The sequence below is a fragment of the Micromys minutus genome (genome assembly GCF_963924665.1).
Source record: "Micromys minutus genome assembly, chromosome: 11".
NCBI lineage: Eukaryota > Metazoa > Chordata > Mammalia > Rodentia > Muridae > Micromys > Micromys minutus.
This window is the reverse complement of record NC_137980.1, coordinates 31,487,310-31,512,125: the sequence shown is the minus strand read 5'-3', so window position 1 is coordinate 31,512,125 and position 24,816 is coordinate 31,487,310. Positions and strand designations below refer to the sequence as shown.

The following is a 24,816-nucleotide window of genomic DNA, read 5'->3' as shown; positions in this document are numbered from 1 at the left end:
ATAGGAATGTAGCCACTGTGCTCAGGGTTTGTTTTTTTTTTTTTTTTTTTAAAGTCCCTCCTACTCTTCCTCCATCCTCCCCTAGCCAGCCACCTGCCCCTCCCTGCGCACACTCCCTCCTTCATCTCTCACTACCCTTCTGGTTCTGGTTCCTCAGTTACTTGCTCCAGGCTTCTCTCTCCTCCGGAGCTAGTCCTGTCCCATCTGCCTTAGGAGGACTAGCTAGAGGCTAGAGGGACAACTCGGCCACAGGCAGACCAGACAGAACGGATCAAAACCAGTCTGTCTCTCTGTTTGTCTCTGTCTCTCTCTTCTTACACTCACGCGCGCGCGCGCGCGCGCACACACACACACACACACACACACACACACACACACACACACACTCGTCCTCTGAGAACTCAGCTGGCTGCGACCGCGCACACCCCGCCCCGGCGCGCGTCCCAGGCTGGTGGAGCACAGATCCAGATCCCCATAGCGGCTGGGTGTTCCCGAAGTCTCAGGTGGCGCGGAGGGGAGAGCTGGCGCTTGACAACTGGGCTGCGCTCGCCCAGACCTTCCGTCCTCCGAGGGGAGCTGAACGGGCGCGGCTGCCACCCAGAGCGCCCACCTGCCGACCCTCGCTGCCCCGCTCCAACTGTGCCCGGCTCCCAGCGCCGGCTCCGCAGCCGGAGCACCACCCCGGCTCTGCCATCGTCCCCTTCGTCTCCGGAGGGTCCTGGTCGACGGGCGACCCGAAGTAGCGCGGCAACGACAGCGGGACTTCGCTATGGCTTGGGCGCGCGGGCTGCTGTGTCTGTGGCTAGGTTGCTTCTGCGTGAACCTGGCACAGGGACAGAGACCAAACGTGCATCTCCCGGGACTCCGCGGGACTGAGCCAAGCGACAGCACGACAGGTGGTGACCCTAGCCCGGACCTGCGGCCGCACGACAAGGTGTCCGAGCATATGCTGTGGCTCTATGACAGGTACAGCGGCAGCAGCAGAGTCCAGGCTGCCGGGACACCAGGCTCGCAGCCCCCGGGTTCCCAACCCCTGCGCGGTGGTAACACGGTCCGCAGCTTCAGAGCCGCAACCGCAGGTGAGTGGGGAGGAGAGGGAGCCCATCCCGCCCGCGGGTGCAGAGGGCAGCCCCTCCCGCAGTGCCACTCCGCTGTCTCCCATAGGGACCTTTCCTGGATGCTGCCCTCTGATCCCCTTCTTCCTTTCGGGATTCTCCAGGTGCAGTCAAGATAAGCCCAGTGTGAGCCCAGATGAGACGGGAAAGAGGAAGGAAAGCTGGGGCAGTGACAGGGTTTAGTTAGAGGTGCAGCAGGGACGACACCCAGTGTCTAGAAGCCCTCTTCCTGGGACCCTACGGAGATATTATACTGATGATTAAACTGCTCAGCGGAAATTCCCTCTGACCGGCTTTGGCAGCGTTTAGAGCGAAGTGAATGCCATTTTATGTCAACCCTGAGCCTAGGGAGAAAAGCACACTCAACAGGAACCTCTCCAATCACAGCACTAACTCTTAACTCCGCGACCTTTGTGTCGCTATATCTGACACTGTCTTTTTGATTGTCCCCTAGTGGCAAACAAACAAAACCAGGTGCACGAGTGTTTAGATTATTTCTAACCCATCTGGGCAAATAAGTCTTGCGTGGTCCAAGCTGGGAAGAGTTAGCGTGGGAAGAGACCGCTGTTGGAGAGTAAACACCTCTTAGTATCAGCAATGAAAATCTCATCTTCCCGGCCCCCTCCCGCACTTCAGAACACAGATCCTTGAGGCTAAAATTTGTGGCTTAATGCCCAACCTTGCCAGCTTCGGTGCTGAAGCGAACAGCTTGAGGGTACATTTTCTGGACACTCATGTCAGTGTTGTTTTAAGGATACACGAGGGTTTGTGTCCATTGCCTACAGGATTAAGGGAAAGGTGGTTGCAAAGTCTACCTTCCAGACTTGAGGCGAAGAACCGTCAAGGATGTTCAGGGATTGAGGCTGGGTCTCCAGCGCTCGCTCCATTCTGTCCAAATCGCTAGATGAATCGCTAGATGAATTTACTCCTGACCTCACTGGCCCGGACTGGTGTGGGAGGAGGGATCCATCAAGCAAAGTCCTTGCCAGCCTCTGTGAATTCACTCTGAAGCTCACAGGCATTATGTCACTTACAGTAAATCCGAGTTATGCTTTTAATGCAGAGAAGTAAGTCTTTAGCTAGAAGCAGGGCTAAGCCAGATTTCACTCGCTTCGTAGACCCACGGGCAGGACCTGAAAAGAGCTGTCTTCTACTGAGAACACAGAAACCTATCCTGTCTGGTGTTCAGCATCCTAGCGGCTAGAAGAGACCACTCTAATAATCCTGACACGGGTGACCCATCTCTTAACATCGCTGAAGGCAGAGCTGAGCAAAAGAGCCAGTGGGACTAAAAGGTTTAAAAGGAAGCTGGTGGGTGGGCAAGGCAGGTGTCAGTAGAGCAGATATTTAAACCATTCTGGCTTTAATATTTCTATTTGCTTATGTTCCCGGAGGATAGTTGAGATATCCAAGGACAAGCCATTTTATGTCAACAGATTTTATTTTCTTTACCGTGCATCATAATGATAGAAGGCAAAACTGAGTTTTTGTCTCTTTCACACATATTGTTTAGCTATTGATTTTAGACTGAGCGAGTCCCGTATATGAACATAATACTGTCTGGGTCCTGCTATTTCTACTCATTTCAATTCCAGTGTTCCTTATCAGCCTCTGTGTGTCTTATACCATCACATGACAAACACTATAGTCCAGACACTCCTGAAATGATGGACTGTCCCTTGTGAGTTATATACAAGGCTATGTGCCCTGATAAGAAAAGTAACCCTTTAGCGTCCTAAAAACTGTCTTAATGGCTTATTCATCAAAAGTACTGGGTTTTTGTTTTGTTTTGTTTTGTGGAAGCCGAAGTGTCAAATTACCTCCTTAGAGACTCCTGGAGAGGTGGTTCAGGCTGGACCCTTTCCGACTGTTGAGTTGCTCATGCAGTGAAAGGATTTTGCTAATAAGACCTGCCTGACTGTAGTGAGGCAGGACTCCAGAAAGGTGATGAAGCTGTGGTGCTTTCCTCTCCCTTCATCAGTACCAGTATCCCAGACACACCCTGCACTTGGTGGCCCAAGTTGATGTAGGCAAAAGATGCTGTCTGTGTTAATAAATGAGATAGGCTCTTCCAGTCCACCATGCTTCTATTCCACGTTATAAGCATGTGCTTCTCGATATGAAAGATCTTACAGGTTCAGTGGGAGGTAAGGTTCCTGTGCTGTGTATGGAGGGCCCACTGGTCTGCCAAGCTCCTCAAGTGAGCGCTTATTCAGGCTGAGCCATAACCATTTGCTCTTGAAACACACCTGATTAAAATCCTTTATTGTTCTAAACCAAGGCTGTCTGAAATTTCGCTGCTGTGGTCTCCCTCCGGTTACTTCCCTGATGGTGGGTGGCATTGGTCCCAAGCACACTTTCTGCTAACCTCCGTTCTCCTCACTCAGCTCCAGGAGGTTGGTGTGCCAAAACCATAAGCTGAGTCTTATAAACTTTTCTTCTGATATGTAAGAGTTTATGTAAAAAAAAATGAATTTTATCGTTCCCTTTGTAAAAAGTGACCCACAAAATCAGGGATGACAAGGAAGTCTGGGCTGACAGAAACACATCATCAGAGGACAAATGGGGTGTGAAATTGGCTTTTATTTTAATCATGGGTTAAGTTTATCCTTGGCTACCATGGGCTAACATAATAATTTGGTGAGGTTTTCTCCTGTCCTGATCCTTTCCGGTACATAATGTAGGCTTCTGGTTTCTCCAGTCACTTGGTCTTACTTGTCTTACTCATAACTTCTCTAGAAAAGTCGATGGAAGCTTTGTTTTCTCATTTTAAAACTACCACCACTTATGGCAAGCAACTAGAAAAATATTCTATCCCAGTGTATATTTACTATCTTTAAGAAAAAAATATTTGCCCCCAGGAATAAAAGAAGACATTGGAGTAACTCAGACTCCCAAGTGGATGTTTTGCCCCAGCAGAAAAGGACAGATGATTCTTATGTACTGTGAACGAAAACATTTCCAAAGAAAGAACTGTGGTTTGAACATATTTCCAAAGAGCAATGATAACCCGTAAGGTTTTAAGAAGGATGATATATAACCCAGGCCTGAAAATTCAGGACTTCGCTAGAGGCCAGTGCCCTGAATAAAATGGGGATCAGTGGGAGAATGCTTGTTGTTGTTGTTGTTGTTGTTGTTGTTGTGGTTCATGGCAATAGGATGCCATAATTAGGATACGGTCACCATGATTCCAGGCACCTAGAAACAAGCTTGAAGCCATTGAGTCCTTGGATTGTGTGATGTTTTTATTTAGAGGACAATGGAACATCTGGAAGAGAGGGGCTGGGATGTGCAGCTGCTTTGAATTACACACTACTTTGAATACATGATAGCCTCTAATAAAGTTTTACTGTAATAGGCAAGACCGCTTTACAATCCCTGACATTTAAAAATCCATAATACCATGAATTCTCCATTATTCATGCTGGGTAGAAAGGAAAAAGAGAATGAATTACATTTTTAAAAAAATCAAATGTAGCTTTGTAGTAGAGTTACACATACTTAAAGACCCAAGGAGACCAACAGAGGTCAGTGTGAAAAACTCCTAAGCTGATAATTTATTCAAGTATAAGATTTACTAAATTTTATGCACTAAAATCTATGCATAATAAGAAACTGAAGGGATGACATACCTTACCTGAGTCTTGAAAGTTCCTAAGTACTTGCTCAATTGTTTCAAATATTTTTAATTAGAAATATGAAGGCCAAATTTATCTTTAAGTATTTCTACATCATAAAATTTTGTATTGGAAAGATGTATTGAAGAGCGAAAGTCCTTTCCTGGAAGCAGAAATGAACATCAGAATATATCTGCTGTAACAAGTTTCAACATACAGAGCTAATTTTAAAACCCATTCTTTCTAGTGGCCCAATCTTTTTTTCATAAAAGAAAACTTCACAGAAAGAGGTCTCTGGAAGGTATTGTATAAAATCGGGTGCCAAGGTCAAATGAGTTGAAAAGAATGAACAGTGTGGAACCTATCAGAATCTTCAATGGGTGTTTCCCCCTTAAAAGAGCAATTTTTTTTTCCTTTTTCCTCAAAAGAACCTTCTGAGAAATGTGGTTCTAGGATGTCTAGTTGGAAAAATCACTGAGCTATAAGCATTCTAATTCACCATAAAAATGAATCTGCAAAATTCAGTGACTGTCACAGTGCAAGCGAGCTGGACTCCCACTTCACAGTGGTAGGGCTCAGGCTAAGTGACAGCACCATCACTTCCTAGATGTAGATCCATTGGGCACTGCCCTGTTTTCTTTCCTCCTCCACGTTATAAACTTCTGCGACTGTGGAGTCTCTGTCTTTTTGTTTCATCTCCTCTTCCTCTGGGTTAGTTTTCTTTCGTTGTTTTCTTCTCTGTGGTTGATTTGTGCTTGTCTGTTTTATAGCCAGCATAATAGCTTGAAAGGAAAAAAAAGGTATCTAATTTGTGGAGCCATACAGTAGTGGGAGCCTGGATCACCTCACTAGTATTTGGGTCAACATTCACAGCTTGATGAAAGAAACATTCACCCAAGACCTCTGTCAAGTCTTGTATTGTATTTAACAATATCCTGTATTTAACAGAAATGCTATCACATTCACTGTCTATGATCTTACCATATTTCTCTGCTACACAATGGGACAGAACTTTTATACCCAAAATTTGATGATTTTTTCCCTGTTGTTGAATTTGCAAATACTGGTAATTAGTATCCTCATCATTTCACTGTGGTAGTAGTATCAGAAAGTTTGAATTCTTATGATTATGTTATGAATTATGTCACTAAACATACACACACACACACACACACACAGAGAGAGAGAGAGAGAGAGAGAGAGAGAGAGAGAGAGAGAGAGAGAGAGATTGAGAGAGAATGAGAAGGCATGTATGTGTTGTTTGTGTGAGAGAATGTCATGGTATATCTAGGTGCTCTTGGAAGCCAGATGAGGGTGTCAAATCCCCTAGAGCTAGGTGGTGAGAAGATGGACCACCCACCCTCTGACTGACTGACCAGGTCTCTTTCCTTTCAATAAAACCATTAATCACAAACACCCTACAGGTGAGAAGGACAGGCATGCAATTTTCATAGCTTCCTCTACCAGGGAAAAGCATGCTATTATTAAAGCACAGCAGGCTTTCCAAAGAGTGGCTCGCCGTGCTACAAGCAACACAAAAGCTGAATAAGACACAAAATAGAATAGTAACCTGCATTTTAGTGAGAGTTTATTGTGTAAATTCCAAACATTCTGGGGCCACTCTAGAGCAGTGTTCCTCAGGGTCACAAGCTCCCACATGCCAGGCGACAACACAGACCCAAGCTCTACCCCTATAACTTGCTACAGAATGCCTTATGGGTTACAGAATTCTCACAAAATTGATGAGGTCCATGCTGTACTGTAAGATGAGTTCTCTGCATTGACAACATCCCACAATGTCCTGTGCTCACAAACACACACTTATTCCCAATGTTGGAGGTGCATTTATACCTTATGGGAAACCGGGATGAAAAAGCTTCTGACACATAGGAAGAATATCCTAGGATTCCAAACTCATACTGTATTGGCTTTTTCAATCGAGTTTCCCCTTCTCTTTCTGGGAGACAGACTCGGATGTGGTTTGCCAGTTTCACAGATGAGAAATGAAGACTAGCAGTGTTAGAGAGACTAGCAGGATAGCCAAAATTGGGGATTAAATCTAACTCTTCGTCTTAGCCAACAGAAAAAGAAAAGCACCGCTATAAGGAGCTGTGAAAGAGAAGTCAGTGATAGTATATCACACTCTAGCTGTTTAAAACACCAACAACAAATCTTCACACACACACACACACACACACACACACACACACACACATAAAACCACACATATACCATGCACACACACCACACACAACCACACACACACACACACACACACACACACACACACACACACCCCTCATTGGACAGTTCCTTACTTAGTGAAATAAAGAGAATTAGCTGAAGTTAGTGATACAGTGTGATAATTTTGCCCAAGCACTCCAAGTGATAGTATTCTTAGTCCAGCCAAGGCTACTGTAGCCATGAGAAGAGGCACATGAAGGCTACAGTAGCCATGAGGCTCCTGAGGCTATTTTAGATAGGTGAAAAGGAAATCTCTGCCTTGAAAAACAGCCCCCCCCCCCCCCCGGGAGGCTTCATCAGAAGTGTTGTATCCAAATTGCTTGCCTCTCTCTCACACCTACCCAGGAGTTTCTACCTAATTGGAGTGTTCAAGTGAGAGAGGAGGGAGCAAGGGCTGATTTACCTAGTCAGCCTTTGAAAGGCAGGGTCTCTATCTCATCTTCCCTTCACAATTTGGGGGACCTGCCACCATTTGCTAAATGGTTTGAACTCAATAAACATCTCAATTGAATTGAATGTGGTGTTTAAGTTTCTAGATAAGAGAGAGAGAGAGAGAGAGAGAGAGAGAGAGAGAGAGAGAGAGAGAGAGAGAGTAACAAAGCTACCGGCCAAGAACACCATCTTTTAAAAATAAATTAGCCTTAAAATAATTTCCAGCAGGGCATGTTATCATTAACATAGAAAATGAAAATATTCTACTTCATAACATATCTGCTTTAAAGAATTATTTTTGAGAATGAACAAGAAGGAAAAAGTAGAGGGTGCTCAGACCAAGAATGGTCTTTATCAGCTTTGGGGAATTTGAACTTACTTGACAAACTCTTCACTTTGGGATTAAGTAGAAAACACTTGAACTTGGTAAATTTAGCAGTTGTCTATTTACTGAATTGAACAAATGATCTTCAGTATATAGGTCATATAGATTGTAAATGTAAGCAATAGGTGTTCAAAGAGTGGCAGAACCTGTATGCCCCCTCCCTGGGGAGTTCACAGTCTAGGAATGCCCTTGGTTGGAGGCTCTGTGCACATAAACAATTAGTGGACATTTTTCCATTCTAGGAAAACATACATCATCTCAGCTTTGGCTGGTGTTTTGCTCTGGACATAGGGAATGCCTGTTCAGAGATCCCACAAAGCTTAATAATTTGACTGAGACTTCAAAACAACACAAAATGCCATGGTTTGTATATGTTTCGAAGCCTTTGTCAGAAAAATGAAGGCAACTTGGAGAACTGTGACCTAAGTTACCAGCAAAGGACAGTCAACCAAAGACTTCTGTGTACTGTCCCCACCTGAATCCTCCACCCGAGGCACTGAGCCTTTCTAAAGACTCAACTTCCTCTGGAGAAAGAAACAAAAGTGGGTGTGGAGCCCTGTGCCTAATTCCATATTTTCAGTATGATTTAAAGATTTTCCCCTCCTTCTTGGGGATTTAATTAATTGTCGAGCTTCTTTCTTATTTGTTGTAAAATCAGACTTTGCACAGAAGGCTTTTCATTGTATCTGAAAATTCCCTTTGAAGATGCTGTGTGGGGCAGTATGAACCAGAACTCCCTTTACTTAGCTCCTGAGATACTGTCTCAGCTGGTCACGGAGGGTGGCTGAACAAAAAGGAGACAAAATGGTCCCGAGACTCCCTAAATTAGAGCCTCAAATTAGAGTCCACTCCTTACGCTTATTTTTGGTTTTGTTCAGATAAAAACAAAAATGCATCTTCCACCTTTACTGAATGGCAAACCCTCAGCTTGATCACTGCAGGTAATGGGCAACCCCAGCTCCCCTTCCAGCTAAGAGACCAGCTGACACCCTGCTCTTCCATTTCATGGGCAGAGAGTAAAACTGGTATATTCCTCTTTCACAATAAAATGAAAAGCACTTACCGAATTCTACTGAAGGTTTAAGTCCTGCCCTAAAGTTTGAAAAGTGCAGAGCAAACCATGGCTCTGGTGGCAAAGAGCTCACCAGGTCAGGAAGGAATCAGGAAGTGATCCCAGCAACAGGGCTTTAGACAAGGGAATGGGTTGTCAAGATAAGCTTGCCTCTGCTCTCAAAGGAAAAACATCTCAGCACTAGGTGCAAGTTCAGTGGAGATTATCTGGCTTTCTCAAGACCCTAGGTTAAAGCTCCAGCCCAAAACCCCACCTTCCCGTTCTCAGATATGATTTAAAGTCAGAATACAAGGTTGTTTGCAACACTGACCCAAGGGCAGTGGGGAGGAAAATTGAACTTGGTGTGAGTTGCCACCAAATACAATGAAAATGGCGCCACCTGTTGGCAGGTATATTTTGTATTTAAAAAAACAAAACAGCCACCACATTCTCCTTAGAAAGAAACCTGCTGTGTTTTTGCTGTATTTTGCAAGAGTACTAAGACATTCTCTGTTTCCTGAGCACCCCCTGCCACGGTATGAGGAGTCTCCAACAGCAGTAGACTTGTGACTGTCTCCCTGAATGTCCCATAGACACTTCACAGTTTAGTCAATCACGACTTACATGACTCTGGAACCAGCCTCCAATCAGCTGTGACTCTTAGACGCCAGTCTCACCTACAGTACTGGAAAGGCACATCTTAATCTTTCTGAAGCCTCTCATAACCAAAAAATAATAATTCTTGGGGTTGGGGAGATGGCTTAGAGACTGAAAAGTGCATCCTGCTCTTGGATAGGTTTAGAGTTTGCTTCCTAGCACATCCCTACCCTCCAACCTGGTGCCTCACAACGCCTAGCTCCAGGGGGATCTGATGCCTCTTAAAAGACGTAGTTATCACTCCTCAGCAACGGAGCTTTTCTCTACAGCAAACAGAGACCACTGCTGAACTACAACTAGACACGGTGGGGAGATCGCTGTGGACCGTGAGATTCCGATGCCAGTGGATAAGTATGTCGTATGGCTCCTGCATCCATTTCTCAGGAAACATTGTGGGAAAGGAGGAAGAACCTTTATAGAAGCCAGGAGGCTAGTAGGTCTTCTTCTGTTAGAGGTAGATGGGCTGCACACACAAAGTCTAAGTAATAACACTGTCAATATATATGCTCACACTGAGAAAAACATGTCACGGGGTCCACCCAGAGACAAGAACTGTAGGGGACTAAAGATTGCCAAGAGAGGGGAATAAATTGCTTCCAGGGATTTGCTCCCTAATCATCTATCCAACACTACATGGTCAGCTCAGAAAACACTTCACACACGCACACCATAGATGGACTCCGCAGGTTGTAGTTATATATTTGTGTGTGAGAGTTAGTGTGTGTTTGTGTGTGTGTGACAGAGAGAATGTGTGTGTGTTTGTGTGTGTGTGTGTGAGTCAGTGTATTATGTGTGTGTGTTTGTGTGTGCATGAGGCCATGATCAAAGGAAAGGAGTCTATCATTTTGAAAGTTAGGAGGTGTCTTAGTTATGGTCACTATTGCTGTGGTGAATTATTTTGCTCAAAGCAACTTGGGAAGGAAAGAGTTTATTTGGCTCCATCTTTAAGAATGTCAGGGCAGGAACTCAATCAAAGCAGGAACCTGGAGGAAGGAGCTGATGCGGGGGCCGTGGAGGGGTGCTGCTCACTGATTTGATCCCATGGCTTGCTCAGCCTGCTTTCTTATAGAACTCAGGAACACCAGCCTTGGAATGGTGCCACCCACATGGGCTGGGCCCTCTCCTGTCACTGAATAAGAAAGTGCCTTGCAACACTACCTGCAGCCCAATCTTATGGAGACATTTTCTTAATTAATATTACTTCCTCTAGCCCGTGTCAAGTTGGCACAAACCTATTCAGCATAAGAGGACACGAGAGGACCTGGAAGGCAGGGAGATTGAAGGGGTTGGAGAAAGGAAGTCAGGGCGAAGAGATACAGTTTTCTTTTAATCTAACATATATTTAATGGAGAGGTGCCCCGCGGTTAAGAAAACTGGGTTCTCTTCCAGAGGACCTGGAATTACTTACAATTGCCTGTAATTCTATGTCTAGGGGATCTGAAGCCCTCTTCTGACCTCGCAGGCAGCAGGCACACAAAGTGGTGCAAAGGCATAGCACAGACAAAATACCCATGCACATAAACCAAAATTAAATAAACGTTAACATTTGACAAGATAGTTAATTAAAACTTAAAAGACCGAAAACAATCCTTGAATCCTTGAGTAATTACCAGTCCTTTTGTTCTTTCTCCCTGTCGGATATTCTTATTTATTTAACCTGAAGCCCCCCAAACCCGTCATCGCCATTACTTTCTGTCACTTTTCTCCGTATCAGGATTACGCATGCTGCTGCCCGTGGATTTGTTAGGTGCAGCATCCTAGTGGTATTTGCCACTAGGCAACTGAAAGTGTGTGAGCTAATTTTGTAAGCTATTAAAGTCTGTCTTTTTTATTCATATTACCATGTTATTGACCCTTAGGAAAGTTGAATCCATGTGTCTGCTTACATAAGAGCATAAAAGTAAATATTAAAACATTTTTCTCTCACTGATATTTAAAATTAGACACGTAAGTGTGTAAGTAAAGTTGTGCAAGAAATGTCGATAAATACAAACACATGCAAAACTATTTTTTTTATTTCCAAAAAAACAATTATTTGAAGATTAGCTGGGGTGGCTTATGCCTATGGTCCTAGAATTTCAGAGGCTGAGACAGGAGACCTACTGTCTGAGTTCAGTGCAAAACTGAGTTTCGGTCTAGCCTGAGCTGTAGTTTGAGATCCTATTGAAATAAAGATGTTTGGAAAGTTAAATTGCTTTAAGATCTAAAAGTGGAAGGAGTCAGATAGTAAATGCTCAGTGACTGCCCTAAACTTCTCATAGGCATAAGCTTTAAAATTTTTACTCTTACAGTTTCATAACATATATAATAAATTTTAGTCATTTTTACCCTAAGTTACTTTGTCTTGTCTCCTTTCTTTCTCCCACTGAACGCCTTCTTCTTATGAGCTTTCAAGAGTTCCCCCCCATGGCCACGGTGGGAGGTGTCTTACCAGTATTTCTATGACACTTAACTATTGCTATATAATCATTTGTTTGACCCTGTGAAACTCTTCAGTATATGTATGTGTATAATCTGCTGCATTCTTTCATCTATGAGGTCTTTGAAATTCGGGGAGGGGAGTATGATATCCTTCCAGCACGTATCAATTAGACACAACCATCCCAGTTCTGGTTAGCTGATATTTAATGAGTCTATATACTGTGTGCTTTACAGGAGTTCTTTCACTGAACTCTCACAATAGTTCTGTAATTAGTACTACTACATTTGCTTTGCATTTGTTTGAAGAGTCCAATATGGTGGGAGCTTTGGTATTGGCTACAGTGCGTCTGGGTCTTGGTCATGAGGTTGTGACTTGGATTGAAATGAGGAAGATGGGAATAGGCAATCTGACAGAATTCCGACGGCCAATAGAGACTGAAGAATGGAGATGGGTGGTGGCGCCGAAATGCCAGCAGGTTACAAGGCAAGGAGAAATGTGCTTGAAAGAAAGAAAGCATTTGGACACGGGATGTGGTGGAAGGACACAAGATGGGTTTACCAAGCAGGACAATGACACCCCATCCTGGAGCGTTCGTCCATGCCCCACCACTGTGTTTGTGGGTAACAGGGTGTGCGCTCTTTCTTGCATTTGAAATGCCTCTTAGCTCACTGGAGTTTGGGTGAAAGTGTATGTTGTGGAGGCTGGTCTGAATTAAGGGCAGAGCCCCTGGACGGCTTGATGCCATGGCTTTGTTACAAGGTCTGTAAGGTATCACTCCAGTGTCATGGATCATACAAATGTGTACAAATGGCAGATTTCTCCTTTTGCTTCGCACAATGTTAAAAATGAACACAACATGTTTCCCATTGCACTTCCCCCGCGCTTGGGGACCTGATGAACTCATTTTAAGTTTCCACGTCTTTATAAAAATGTTTTGTGTTTGTTGAAACGTGTTTTTGATCAAGAACATAATTTCGTGATTGCATGTGTTTCCGAAATAAGTGTGTATATGGAACAAGTGCATGTGGGCGGGCTCTCTGAGGCAGACCCCAGGGGCGGGATTCTGCTGTCCAGCCTCAGCCTCACCCTAGCCAGAACTCACTAGGTGATCTTGGGAGAACTGGTTTCTGCCCTAACTAGCTCCCCGCTCTTTCTGTTACATATTTCTCACTTATTAAGAATGAGAAATGTGCTTTAGCAACTTCATTTTTCTCCAACTGTTCATGTTTAGAGTGTGAATTCAATGCTGAACTTGAGACAATAACACTATGTTGTTACATTTTTTTTAAGGCATGGCTAATTTGTATCCAAATTCTAAGATCTTCCTCACCTAGTCCATGTTCTATAAAGTAGATAGGAGCCAAAATTCCTATACTAATGACAGTACAGGCTCAGATCATAGTATTAATTTATATTTAGGAAACAGGACACATATGTCATTCATTCTAATGAGACTGGAGATAGACACTGTTTCCAAAGACTAGCTTGGAGGCTTCCAACAAATTAGATGTGGCTCCTTAAACATAAAAAAATCCTGATGGAAAAGTAATAATGGTAAAGTAGGAAAGTGATTTTTGATATAACAGACATCTCAGTTCATCTTCAGGATAATGGCGTGAGCTTCGGGTCTCCAGAGAGGAAAATTTGGTGCAGAACACAAAGGGTATGCACAAGTAAGCAGTCCTGGACAAACTGGTCTGACTGTGTGCGCTGTCTCAGTTGTAGTGACTCTGGGTGGGATTTTTATCCTTTGCAGGGACATTATGTTTCTCAAACTTATTTCTCCTAAGGAGTATAGGGACGTTTTCAGCATCCACCACAATGAGTGATCATTCCATTTTAGGTGATAATCCCGTCATAAGGTTCAACTGACCTGTAAGGTTTCTCTGTCAATGGAATTCAATGTGACTGCATATCTAGGATTCTGACTGGAGACCTGCAAGGCCCCTTTGCAGAAGGGGTCAAGAATGTATCGCTGGAAATGCTGACAGTGAAACACACTATTTGTTCTTTTCTTTATGCCTTCATATTCGAAGGGGGATGAGACAGGTTACATTTGGGCTTTGTCAGCTGCACCACCAGATTCCAGGCAGACAGTCTTCAGCCAGTAGCAGGTCTGAGTCCCTGGAATCTGGTCCAGACTTAAGGAGAGACAAAACATGGATGCACAGAAGCCAGGCTTAAATAATGCTCTCAGTGGTCTTGTGACCCCCACATGGGGAGCTCACGTTCTTTATCCAAAACAGTTTAAAGTGTCTTTTCATTTTTATGAATGAGAACATTAGCTCGCCCAGAGTTGCAAAGCTAATAAGGGACCGAGTCCATAATTAAATCCAGTTCAAATTCAGAGCCCTGTGCTTGAGCTAGAAGGGTAAGTGGGTCACAGGGCAAGTGGTGAGGCGCAGTCTGTACACACCCATCTTGGTATTTGCCAGAGCTCACACGCCACCCACTACCATGCACACACTAAGTATAGTAGTGTACTATAGTTTCCACACATTTATGGTGCGTCAGCAAAGAGCAAACAAACTAGAAAAGCCGATCCATCTTTGCTCTATTCCTTTCCATCTTTTAAATTAACTCCTGTCAGCTTGGAGTGTTTTTCCTTAACAGAACCCCCTTCCCCCAAGAGAATGAAACTACAAGGAATGCGTTGTTTCCTCCCTCCAAACACTACTATATACCTTCCTTGCTCTTTTTCAGTGAAGGAAAATTTACATACCACGGAATTAACTGTTTTAAAGGGAATGGATGATAAAGCAGGAACTAATGTCTTCAGGACGTCACAGTGTTGCAAACTCTGACCTGCTTCCCAGTATCTTCACCAACCTGAAATAAAGCCTTAAAATAGTTAAGGGCTTTCTTTGGTCATTCTCACTTGCCTTTTTACACTCAGTGAGCCCCTATGCTCCTATTGGTTTAGGTTTAACTATTTTGGATAGCATGTGCAAATGAAATTAAACGGTGAGTGAGCTTTGACATGTGCTCTCTTTAGCTTGCTTAACTTTTCCAGGCCCATCCATGTTTTTAACACATATTAGTATTCCTTTTTCACAGTAACAGTGTTCTGTTTCATAAGTACCACAAGTTGCTATCTGCTCACCCACTAGGCCAGCTCTCGGGTCATCTGTGTGCAGATGTGGTCAAACCATATAGCGGCAGCATGTCCTGGCTGTCAAACAACATCACTCAGCTCTAAATGAAGGTCAGGAGCCTTGTATCTTGATATACACCATCACTGCTGCCGTTTCTGAGCGAGAGAGCATGGTATATACCTCAGAGAAGTCATAGAACTCTGTGATGACCAGGTGGACCATTACTACTTTTCGCCTCTATGTGCACACTTATTTGTGTGCTTACCTGTCTCCAGTTCCTGAGGAACTTTCTTTTTGTCATATGTTAATTTTCTGTTGTTGTTGTTTTTTTTTTTTTTTTTTTTTTTTTTTTTTTTGGAGAAAATACCAAGGTGTTTTCAACAACAACTGAATCAATTTATATCTACTCTGATAATTAGAAGGAGTTCCAGTTTCTTTCCATAGTCTTTCTGGTATTTGGGGCTCTTTGTTGTTATTTGTGATATCCATGCTACTATAGCAAGAGTCACATGATTGAGGTTTTATTTTTATTTCCCTGATGATTTTCTGCATGCTTTCACATCCAAACCAGTCACTTGTGCGTGTGTGTGTGTGTGTGTGTGTGTGTGTGTGTGTGTGTGTATTTAAGATATGCATATATATTTGAGATATACTTATTGATTGATTGATTGATTGATTGATTGATTGAAGAGATATCTTTTCATGTCTCCTGCACATTTGGGTATCTCTATTGATGAATTAAAACTGTTACTTGGGTATTGTATTCTGGCTACTAAACATTTAGATTCACAGACAGCAAGTATTTTATAGCAAACATTTTTATGACAGTTGGTAGCTCATCCTTCCATTTTCTTGGTACATACCTTTGATGTACAAACATTCTAACTTTGATAAAATCTGTTTTACTTTAAAATATTTATTTATTAATCTATTTTCCATTTTGCTGAATGCATTTGGTGGCATATGCATGAATCTGTTACCAAGTCTAAAGTCATGAAGATCCCCCCCCCCCCCCGTGTTTCCTTCTGCAGATTTCATGGCTTTAGTTGTTGCATTTCATGCACTGATTTATGTTGAGTTGAATTTTGAATGCTGTATAAGATAGTAGTTCCTATTACTTTTGTTTCTCTCCTTTTTTTCCCTAGGAAATCTTCAAAGAAAGGGCTTGCACACTTTTAATCTGACTTCTCTAACCAAGTCTGAAAACATTTTGTCAGCCACGCTGTATTTCTACATTGGAGAATTAGTGAACATCAGCTTGAGCTGCCCAGAATCCCAAGAATGCTCCCATCATGCTCAGAGACAACATGTTCAGATAGATCTCTCTGCATGGATCCTCAAATCCAACCAAAGCCAACTCTTGGGTCACTTATCTGTAGATGTGGTCAAACCTTATAGAGACAGTGTGTCTTGGCTGTCAAAAGACATCACTCAGCTGTTGAGGAAGGTCAAACAAAACGAGGAGTTTCTAATAGGATTTAACATTACTTCCAGAGCAAATGAGCTTCCCAAGAGGATGCTGCTTTTCCCGGAACCTTATATCTTGGTATATGCCAACGATGCTGCCATTTCTGAGCCAGAAAGTGTGGTATCTAGCCTACAGAGACACAGAGATTTCACAGCAGGAACCGTGCCCAGACTGGATAGCCAAGTCAGAGAAGCCCTCTCCCTTGAGAGGAGGAAGAAGCGCTCTGCTGGGATCCTGTTGCCATTGCAGAACAATGAGTTACCTGGGGCAGAATATCAATACAAGGAGGGTGGAGTGTGGGAGGAGAGAAAGCCTTATAAGAGCCTTCAGACTCAGCCCCCTGAAAAGAGCAGGAACAAAAAGAAACAGAGGAAAGGGCCTCATCAGAAGGGACAGACACTGCAGTTTGATGAGCAGACCCTGAAGAAGGCGAGGCGGAAGCAGTGGCTCGAACCTCGGAACTGTGCCAGGAGGTACCTTAAAGTGGACTTTGCTGATATTGGCTGGAGTGAATGGATTATCTCCCCCAAGTCATTTGATGCCTACTATTGCTCTGGAGCCTGCCAGTTCCCCATGCCAAAGGTAACCACTCTCCTTTACCTTGGGCTTATTTTATTTTTGCATGGGGGTAGAAGAGTATGCGAAGTGTATGTTCTCATTTAAAAACCTCTATTCAGACCTTTATTTATAACATTCTAAAGTTTGATGAAATGGGCAATGTGGCTATGCTTGCGTTTTCTTTGATGATTATTAAACGTAATACAAGGTGTGAAGACTGTAAACAGCATTGGTGCACAATACGCAATTTTTGTTTCCAAACATGGCGTATATCCAACTGTGTGACACCAAGAAGCAGGAATATAATCCAAAGCTGACTGCAGATCAGAGTGATTGATTTTAGGAAGGTCTTAGGGTTTGTCCAAGTAGCCACCTTCCCTTAGTCTCATAAGATAAATTTCTTCTAGGTAACTTAAACAAAAATGTCTTCTGTTTCTTCCTCGCTCCAATCTCTAAGCTCCAGAAGCCACACAAATGTAGATGCCCGAGCCTTTTGCTTCTTATCCCCAACTCTGGATGTTTCCTTCTCTTTCTAGTCTTCCCCAACTTGTGCCCCTTGGCTTTGTTGTACTTCCTTTTGCTGCTTATGAACCCACTGTCTCTTTAGAAGAACTTTACTGTGGTTCCTAGTGATAAAACAAAATCATCCCTTGATGTTGCCAGGGGTTAAGTTGATAACCATGGAGATAAATTTAAGGCAAGAAGTACGTCCAAGCATCTGCAGAATCAACTAATCATGCTTGGTCGTATCGGGAGCCAAACTGCTTAGAATCGTGTCAATACATAGAATCTACTGCCATGCATGTGATGTGGTAGCTACGGTGGATTCTGCACATCCAGCTCACAGAAGTCTCTGGAACAGCAGCCTTGGAGGCCCTTTTGACTTGGATGTTGGTTCCACATGACTAAACAATAATGGCCTCTTAGATAAGTCGATAAAACTTTCTACATGTGGATCTTTCTTCAACACGGGAAAGAAATGGAATGCTAGAGAAGCCTCCACTGAATGAGCACTCTGTACCTACCTGCCGTTGACCTAGTAGACACAGTTCTGCTGGTGTCTCAGGGAGCTCTGTGTAGGGAAGGCAACTGTGCAAAGGAAAACCCTCTGGGTTCAACAGCCCATGAGCTTTTCCAGGGAGCTTCTTCCTGGGGGTGCCGGGGAATGAAAAGAGAACCTGTTGTAGTAAAAGGACTCATCATATTTGTTGAAACTTGGAATGGTGGCATGGGGCAGGGATACATGTGGAGGTCTTTTCTCTGAGGTTGAGAGTGGAAGTTTGGTGTCACCTTGTATAGAATTGCTGGACTTTTAATGTGTAAGGGCTTCCCTTTAAGCTCTCCTGACTTTGTATCTTTCAGTCAGTACAGTAACAAAGGCAGGATGGGAAGTACAATGGAGAGTGTTAGTATGTGCCACTGTCTGCTTTGCCTCCATATGTCCGATGGAGGTGGTTAATCTACCACTGTCTGATTTGGCATCCAGGATGGAATATTTAAATAGAAATAAAATAAAATCTGAGGAGCAGAGGAACATGAAGGTCTCTCCTCAGATCAGCACAGCACATGGGGGCTGACTGAAGTGCCACAGACTCTCTGACGTTAGATATACACTTTGTCTCAGAGGGAAGCTCTCCCAGGTCAGATTCCTCTGTTTAGGGGCCTCCTGTTTTTGGCCTCCTGGGCAAAAGTCTGGCCTATATGGCGGGGTTCTTTGTCTGCAAAAGTCGACAACCTGCTCTATAATTCAGAACAGCTGCGTTCTGCCTTTCCCAAATTCCAGGCTTTGCCCTTCCACTGATTCCAATTAGATAGTTTCTGGGCCATCACACCCATGTGGGCTACACTGGAATAGTGTAGAGGAAACCTCATGGCCCAGGTCAGGAATGAAGGTCTCCGCAGATGACACACTCTCTCCTCCTAATGTACTGTGATCAGATTTAACTAGACAGCATCCTCAGCTTGGCAGGTGCAGGCCTGACCACTGTAGATTTCATTCACAGACACAACACTTTGGATCTTTCCCCCTGATTTCCAGCTCTCACAGCCAATCTGTTCTCGATGAGAAGAACTCTCGGAAAGATGCCATACAATGAAAAAATACCCGGAGAAGCAGAGCCAAGTTCTATGCCTCTGCCTCCCTCACCGCCTTAGCAGCAATGGAAAACAGAAATTTCAAATGAAAACGACCGAGCTATTGTTCCCGACAGAGATCCAAGAAAGCAGCAAGGGTTAGAGGGCTGAAGTTATTTGTGCAAGGAACTGTGCAAACGCTTGATACAGCAAAGATGCAGAGTCAGGCAACACATCACTGAAATACTTTGAACTGAGCATTCCATATAAAGAGATTCACATTTAATAAATTCAAAATGATAGGCTCCTAAAGATCTTCCAGTTGTAGTCTCGGGCATAAAGATAAACACCACAAACTTGAAATCTGACAGACCTCAACAGAATCACACCTGAATGGTGGTGAAGGTGCACCCCGTTGTGTGAAAGCCTGATGGGTGCAGGGGGGAGCTCAGATTTACACTTGTGGCTGGTATCAGCTCCAAGCTTAGAAGACAGAGTCATGAGAAACATGATCCTAGCTCGAAAACAACAGCACTTACTGGCAGCATGCTTCCCACCAGCGAATGACAGCATGGATTACTTATGCATGATGTGACTGTTCTGGTAACCTCTGTCAGGGGGTTCCATAGCAAGAAAATAGGGATACTCCCTGGTCATCTGAGAGGTCCCTGATACAAAACACCAAGACTAAGGGCTTGGGCCTGATTCTAGTGAACCCACTGGAGATTACTCAGATATTCATTTCTGACTGAGAGAGGGGGAGATGAAGAGGGAGAGAGGGATTTTTTCTAGGTAACACCCATGAATATTTTCCATATCTACACCAAGTCACTTGCATGGAATCTTTTATTTTTGTTGATAGGAGTTGTCCCACTCATAAATGGGTAAAAGGAAGAGTGAACTATTTCTTCTAAGCATTTCAGCCATTTAACAGTACTGCTGCGGTGTCTAGATACGCCATGCTAGCGCCACCTAGGGAGGTGATGCACAGCCGTCTGGATTGCTCAAGTTCACCTGTAATTAAGGCCACGCACCACGTGACACCCAGGCATTAAACATTAAGCATTAAGAATAACAACAGAAAAACTGGCTTTAACAGCCTCTAATACTGTAGCACCAAGCCATCTAAAAGGCTGAATCTTTCTGGTAGCTTGGGGTCAATAGAAGAAATGGGAACAAACAATATTAAAGGCAGCATGTGCCCCGCTGTGTCACACAGCTGAGGGCAGTTCCTGCGAACTTCACAGACTCACGGAGGCCTTTTGTTTTTATTTGTAAATATTAATTATGTGAAAAAACAGAAGCCGTGGTGACATTTTCATAGACACTTGAACCCTCTTTTGATCCCCATTAGTTGTTTTCTAATAATTTTCACTCAGTAAAGCAAACTCATTTTATTTATTTATTTTTTGTTTTGTTTTTTTTTTTTTTTTTGCAAACTCATTTTAATAGAGGGCAAACACTAGCTTGAAAGCACAAATGCTATGAGTTTTTAAAAACACCAGGTGAGAAAAACCTTGTTTTGTAACCAATCAGAACTTATTAACCATTTAACTAGCCAACTAAAGCTATTTTTTAAAAGTCATTTTTCAAGTTACTAGGAACCAAGAGTGAAAACAGTCTTGTACTGTTGACAGTAGTTTTTTAAAAGGTCTTTCACAAAAATCGAAGTGTAGTGTATTGAATTGTTTTTTACTGAAATTAAAAGATGGGGTGGTACAGATAACACTCCCCTTCTTCTGTTGGCACCTGTCCTTTCTTTGGCTTGCTTTGGTTTTCTGACAGGACCTCAGCTTTCTATATCACGTTCTTTCCATTTGGCCTGGATGCACCCTTACCCCTCAGTTCTCCATGCTCCCATTCCTGGTGTTCTTCACAGGCTGGGTATTCGAGGCCCAGCTCATGGATCCAAAAGCCTCCGAGTTTTAGCTGAAATAATATTGTTTACTTTTGGCAAATTATCCTTCCCCGTTTTTTTTTTTTTTTTTTTTTTTTTTTTTTTTTTTTTAGCAAAGAATCTCATGTAAACTCGAGGAGCTTCAGCTACCTGCATAACTGAGGCTGGCCTTGAACTCCTGAGTTAGGATTGCAGGATTGTACCACATGGTCAGCCTTCTCTCACCCTCTCCCTCTCCTTCCCCCTCTCTCTTCCTCTCCCTTCCCTCCCTCCCTCTCCCTCTCCCTTCCTCCTCTCTCTTTTTCTTGAGGGGCAGCTGAGGATAGTGGGCAAGTGTTTTTGATCCAAAACCTCAGTCCTCAGATTTCTGTTTCTAAAACAAAACTATTTACATCCACCTAGGAGAAGTTACACTAGGAGTGTTGGGTTTCCAGGCACTGTGGCTTCTCTTCTGGAGTTCTTCTGACCACCTTGAGCTTGAGATGAGGGCTACTTTCAATACTTCTAGGGAGGGCACATGGCTTTCTGAGTAAAATATATTCTATTTCCTCAGGAAGGAGATTTAATCAAGGCTTCCTTGATCAAACTTCTGTCATCCACGTGAAAGGCTTAGACCCCTCCCCACTTCATTCCCAAAGGACTTGGTCTACTTTAGACTCCCAAGCCACCCATGGCGCAACAGTGACCCCCAGTGGTCAATAGTGTGGTCTTGTCAACCCCAATCTGTAGTCTGAGCTGGATAATTATATATGAATGTAATAGTAACCACAGATTAATCCCTTTGACAACTAAAACATAAATAAATAAATAGCCTTTATCCCACCTAGCTCAATTTTAGTAACAGTGAACAAGTTCCCTTTGGTAGTTGATGATGGTTAGTGTTGGTGTGTTTATTGAAGTTCTTTATAGGTCTGTAGAGGGTCAGGGACATTTTTTGTTGTTGTTGTTATTGTTGTTGTTTTAATTAAAAACATGGAGAATACATTAATTCCATGGTTGAGGGCTAAGTTGTTTCTAATTAAACAATTCCTGCTGACAGAATAGAGTTCAAAGTTTCATTGTATTTATCCGTTGTCCTACTTCAGACATGTCATTGAGCTTTCCGAGTCTCTGAAGAAAAAAAAATGTGACCAATTTGTTGTGAAGATTAAAGGCACCACCTACAAACTTTCCAGACCATAGCAGGCCCCTTATAGATGATACATCCTTGGAGGCAGACGAGTTCGGCTGGATATTCAGAGTTGGGGGCCTTTGTAGGACTGTTCAAACAATTCCACTGCATGTGACGAGACCGGAGGAGAGCGGATTCACCTAACATGTTGCTCTTATTTCTCTTTCCAGTCTTTGAAGCCATCAAATCACGCGACCATCCAAAGCATAGTGAGAGCGGTGGGGGTCGTCTCCGGCATCCCCGAGCCTTGCTGTGTGCCAGAAAAGATGTCCTCACTCAGCATCTTGTTCTTTGATGAAAACAAGAATGTAGTGCTCAAAGTCTATCCTAACATGACTGTGGACTCTTGTGCTTGCAGATAACCCAGCAGAGAACTCACTCAAATTGTTTTCCCTCCAACTGTTAGTTGACTTTTATGGACTTCGGGTTTTTGCACTGCCAATGCATATTTTGTCCTGGAAGATGTTTTGTAGCATAAAGAAAATGAACAAATAGATTGAAGATTTCCACGGAAAACAACCGGACTGTATTTCCCTTTGAATGTAACAAAAAAAAAAAAAAAAAAAAAAAAAAAAAAAAAAAAAAAAAGTAAGACTCTGGTAAATGTGGGCATCCTACTTTGTTTTTTCTTAATCATGAAACAAAAAAAAAAGTGTTACTCAAACTGTTTTTAGGAATGTTAGAGGACACATTGGCTTATTTTTGTATTGGCTTTAAGACTAGGTGGGAAATGACAGCAATAACTGCTCATTTGCTTTACTCATGGCAAGACTAAAGGGAAGTGGATAGAAATTTTGTGATGTTTTCTTAGGTTTCTTGACTAAGGTTCCTGGGCACACAGCAAGTGCTAAAACCCCATCTGACTCTGATGCTCATCAGATGACATCAGATATTCTGAAACTGGCTTAACCTCTAGTTTTCTGCAGTCTTGGTGTGAGTCGAGCTAGCGTTGGCAGAGTGTTGGATTGGTGTGTGTGCCAGCTCACTGTGCCTCTTGGAGAAAAAAAAAAAGTTTCCTTAATGTGGTTCTATAGCTCCACATCTCCGTGGTGTTCCTTCATTTTTGTCAGTATCACAGTCTGGCGACCACCATCCACTAATGATTGTGTGACCCAGGAGCCTGTGCCAAGAGCCACATGTCACTGATCTGAAATATAGATGTTTTCCCTGCCTTGGCTTTCAGTAAAAGAGAGCCAGAGGCTTCATTTTGGAAACCCCAGTTGTAGTTTTTCTGTATCTCCTTATTTTTTTCCCCTACACATATCGTCGTTTGTTTTAGGCTAATTTAGGAAGTGCTTCCTGAAGTTGTTGGCTTTCTAGTTTTCTTACTATTATGCTCTGTCTGTGTGACATTGTTCTTAGACATTGAGACTTATCAGCTATTGTTAGAAATGCCCGAGTGAATTACTATCTTGTGGTGAACATCATGTCCCACACCTATTTCTAAGTTCTTCTGCACAGAGATCAAGACACTGTCCTCAGTCATGGACCCTATATGCCATCAAAGCTTGCAAAAAAAATGCTTACTGGGAAAGAGAATCAACACAGACACAGTTTATTTCCATATTTCCATTTGTCATAAGTACATCATCTTTGATTTCTGCCTTTGAAAGTTGTTTTATCCTTCACTCATAGACTGGTAAGGTATTTCGGAGGGTAATGGTGTTTGCAACCAAACCATTCCTGGAACCTACATGGTGGAAGGAGAGAACCAGTTTCCACAAGTTGTTCTTTGACCTACACACACACACACACACACACACACACAGAGAGAGAGAGAGAGAGAGAGAGAGAGAGAGAGAGAGAGAGAAACAGACAGACAGACAGACAGACAGACAAAGACAGACAGAGACAGAGACAGAGAGAGACAGAAAAAATTTAAAGATCTCTGCTAACTGGATTGTTGGTGGCATTGTCTCTCAGGACACTCCTGATCTTAGATCACTCTTATATGACAATTGGATATAAATACTCCATTTCAGAGCCTTATGAGATCAGAATATATGGCTTTTTTTCCCCTCATCTCTGCCTGAAGCTATTGACAGCTGTCCAGTCATATGCAATGTTTGAATGATACAGCAACCCCCTATGGGTGAAGCAAGAGCTTGATCGGTTCAGCAGGATATGCTGAGAGCTTGGTTTCGAAGATGAACTGTTCCATGCATCATCTTTTAAGAGTGACGATAAGCAGATACAGGAATACTGCAAATATCTCTGTTCATAAATCCCATGAAGCAACACAGTGTACAGTATCCTAAATGAAAGCTTTGACATAAGACAGCCAGGCAAAACTCGTTCCGCCTTGAAGGGCCCTAACATAGCGTGGGATTGTCCTAACTCAGTGAGACACGCATGGTTTGAAAGCCTATGTGCAAGGACCCAGGTTGCCCAGATTCCTCAAGTTCATTCCTTTTAACATAAAGTTATAGACATCCAAACTCCAGTGGGGAATAAAATTACGTTTTAGCCAAATTCCTGACAAATTTAAAAGCAAAATATGTGGCAGAAACACCAAGCTACATATTTGTGGGTCTTTCATCAAATAAAATTTATTTCCTTGAGTAGATTTAATGAGACTCTTAATTTTGCTTTTCCTAAAGAAAACCCCAAACCCAACATCAATGTGTATCA

At 43.0% G+C, this 24,816-nt stretch overlaps 1 protein-coding gene across 1 annotated transcript; it reads left to right on the top strand.

The window, feature by feature from the left end:
- Positions 1-769: 769 nt before the first annotated feature.
- On the top strand, positions 770-22,547 carry BMP3 (bone morphogenetic protein 3; the record flags this gene model as incomplete). The annotated part of the gene is made up of 3 exons (XM_080924818.1): positions 770-1,079; positions 16,164-17,068; positions 22,356-22,547. 3 exons carry the CDS (start codon positions 770-772, stop codon positions 22,545-22,547), a joined length of 1,407 nt encoding a protein of 468 aa, XP_080780944.1.
- Positions 22,548-24,816: the final 2,269 nt, after the last annotated feature.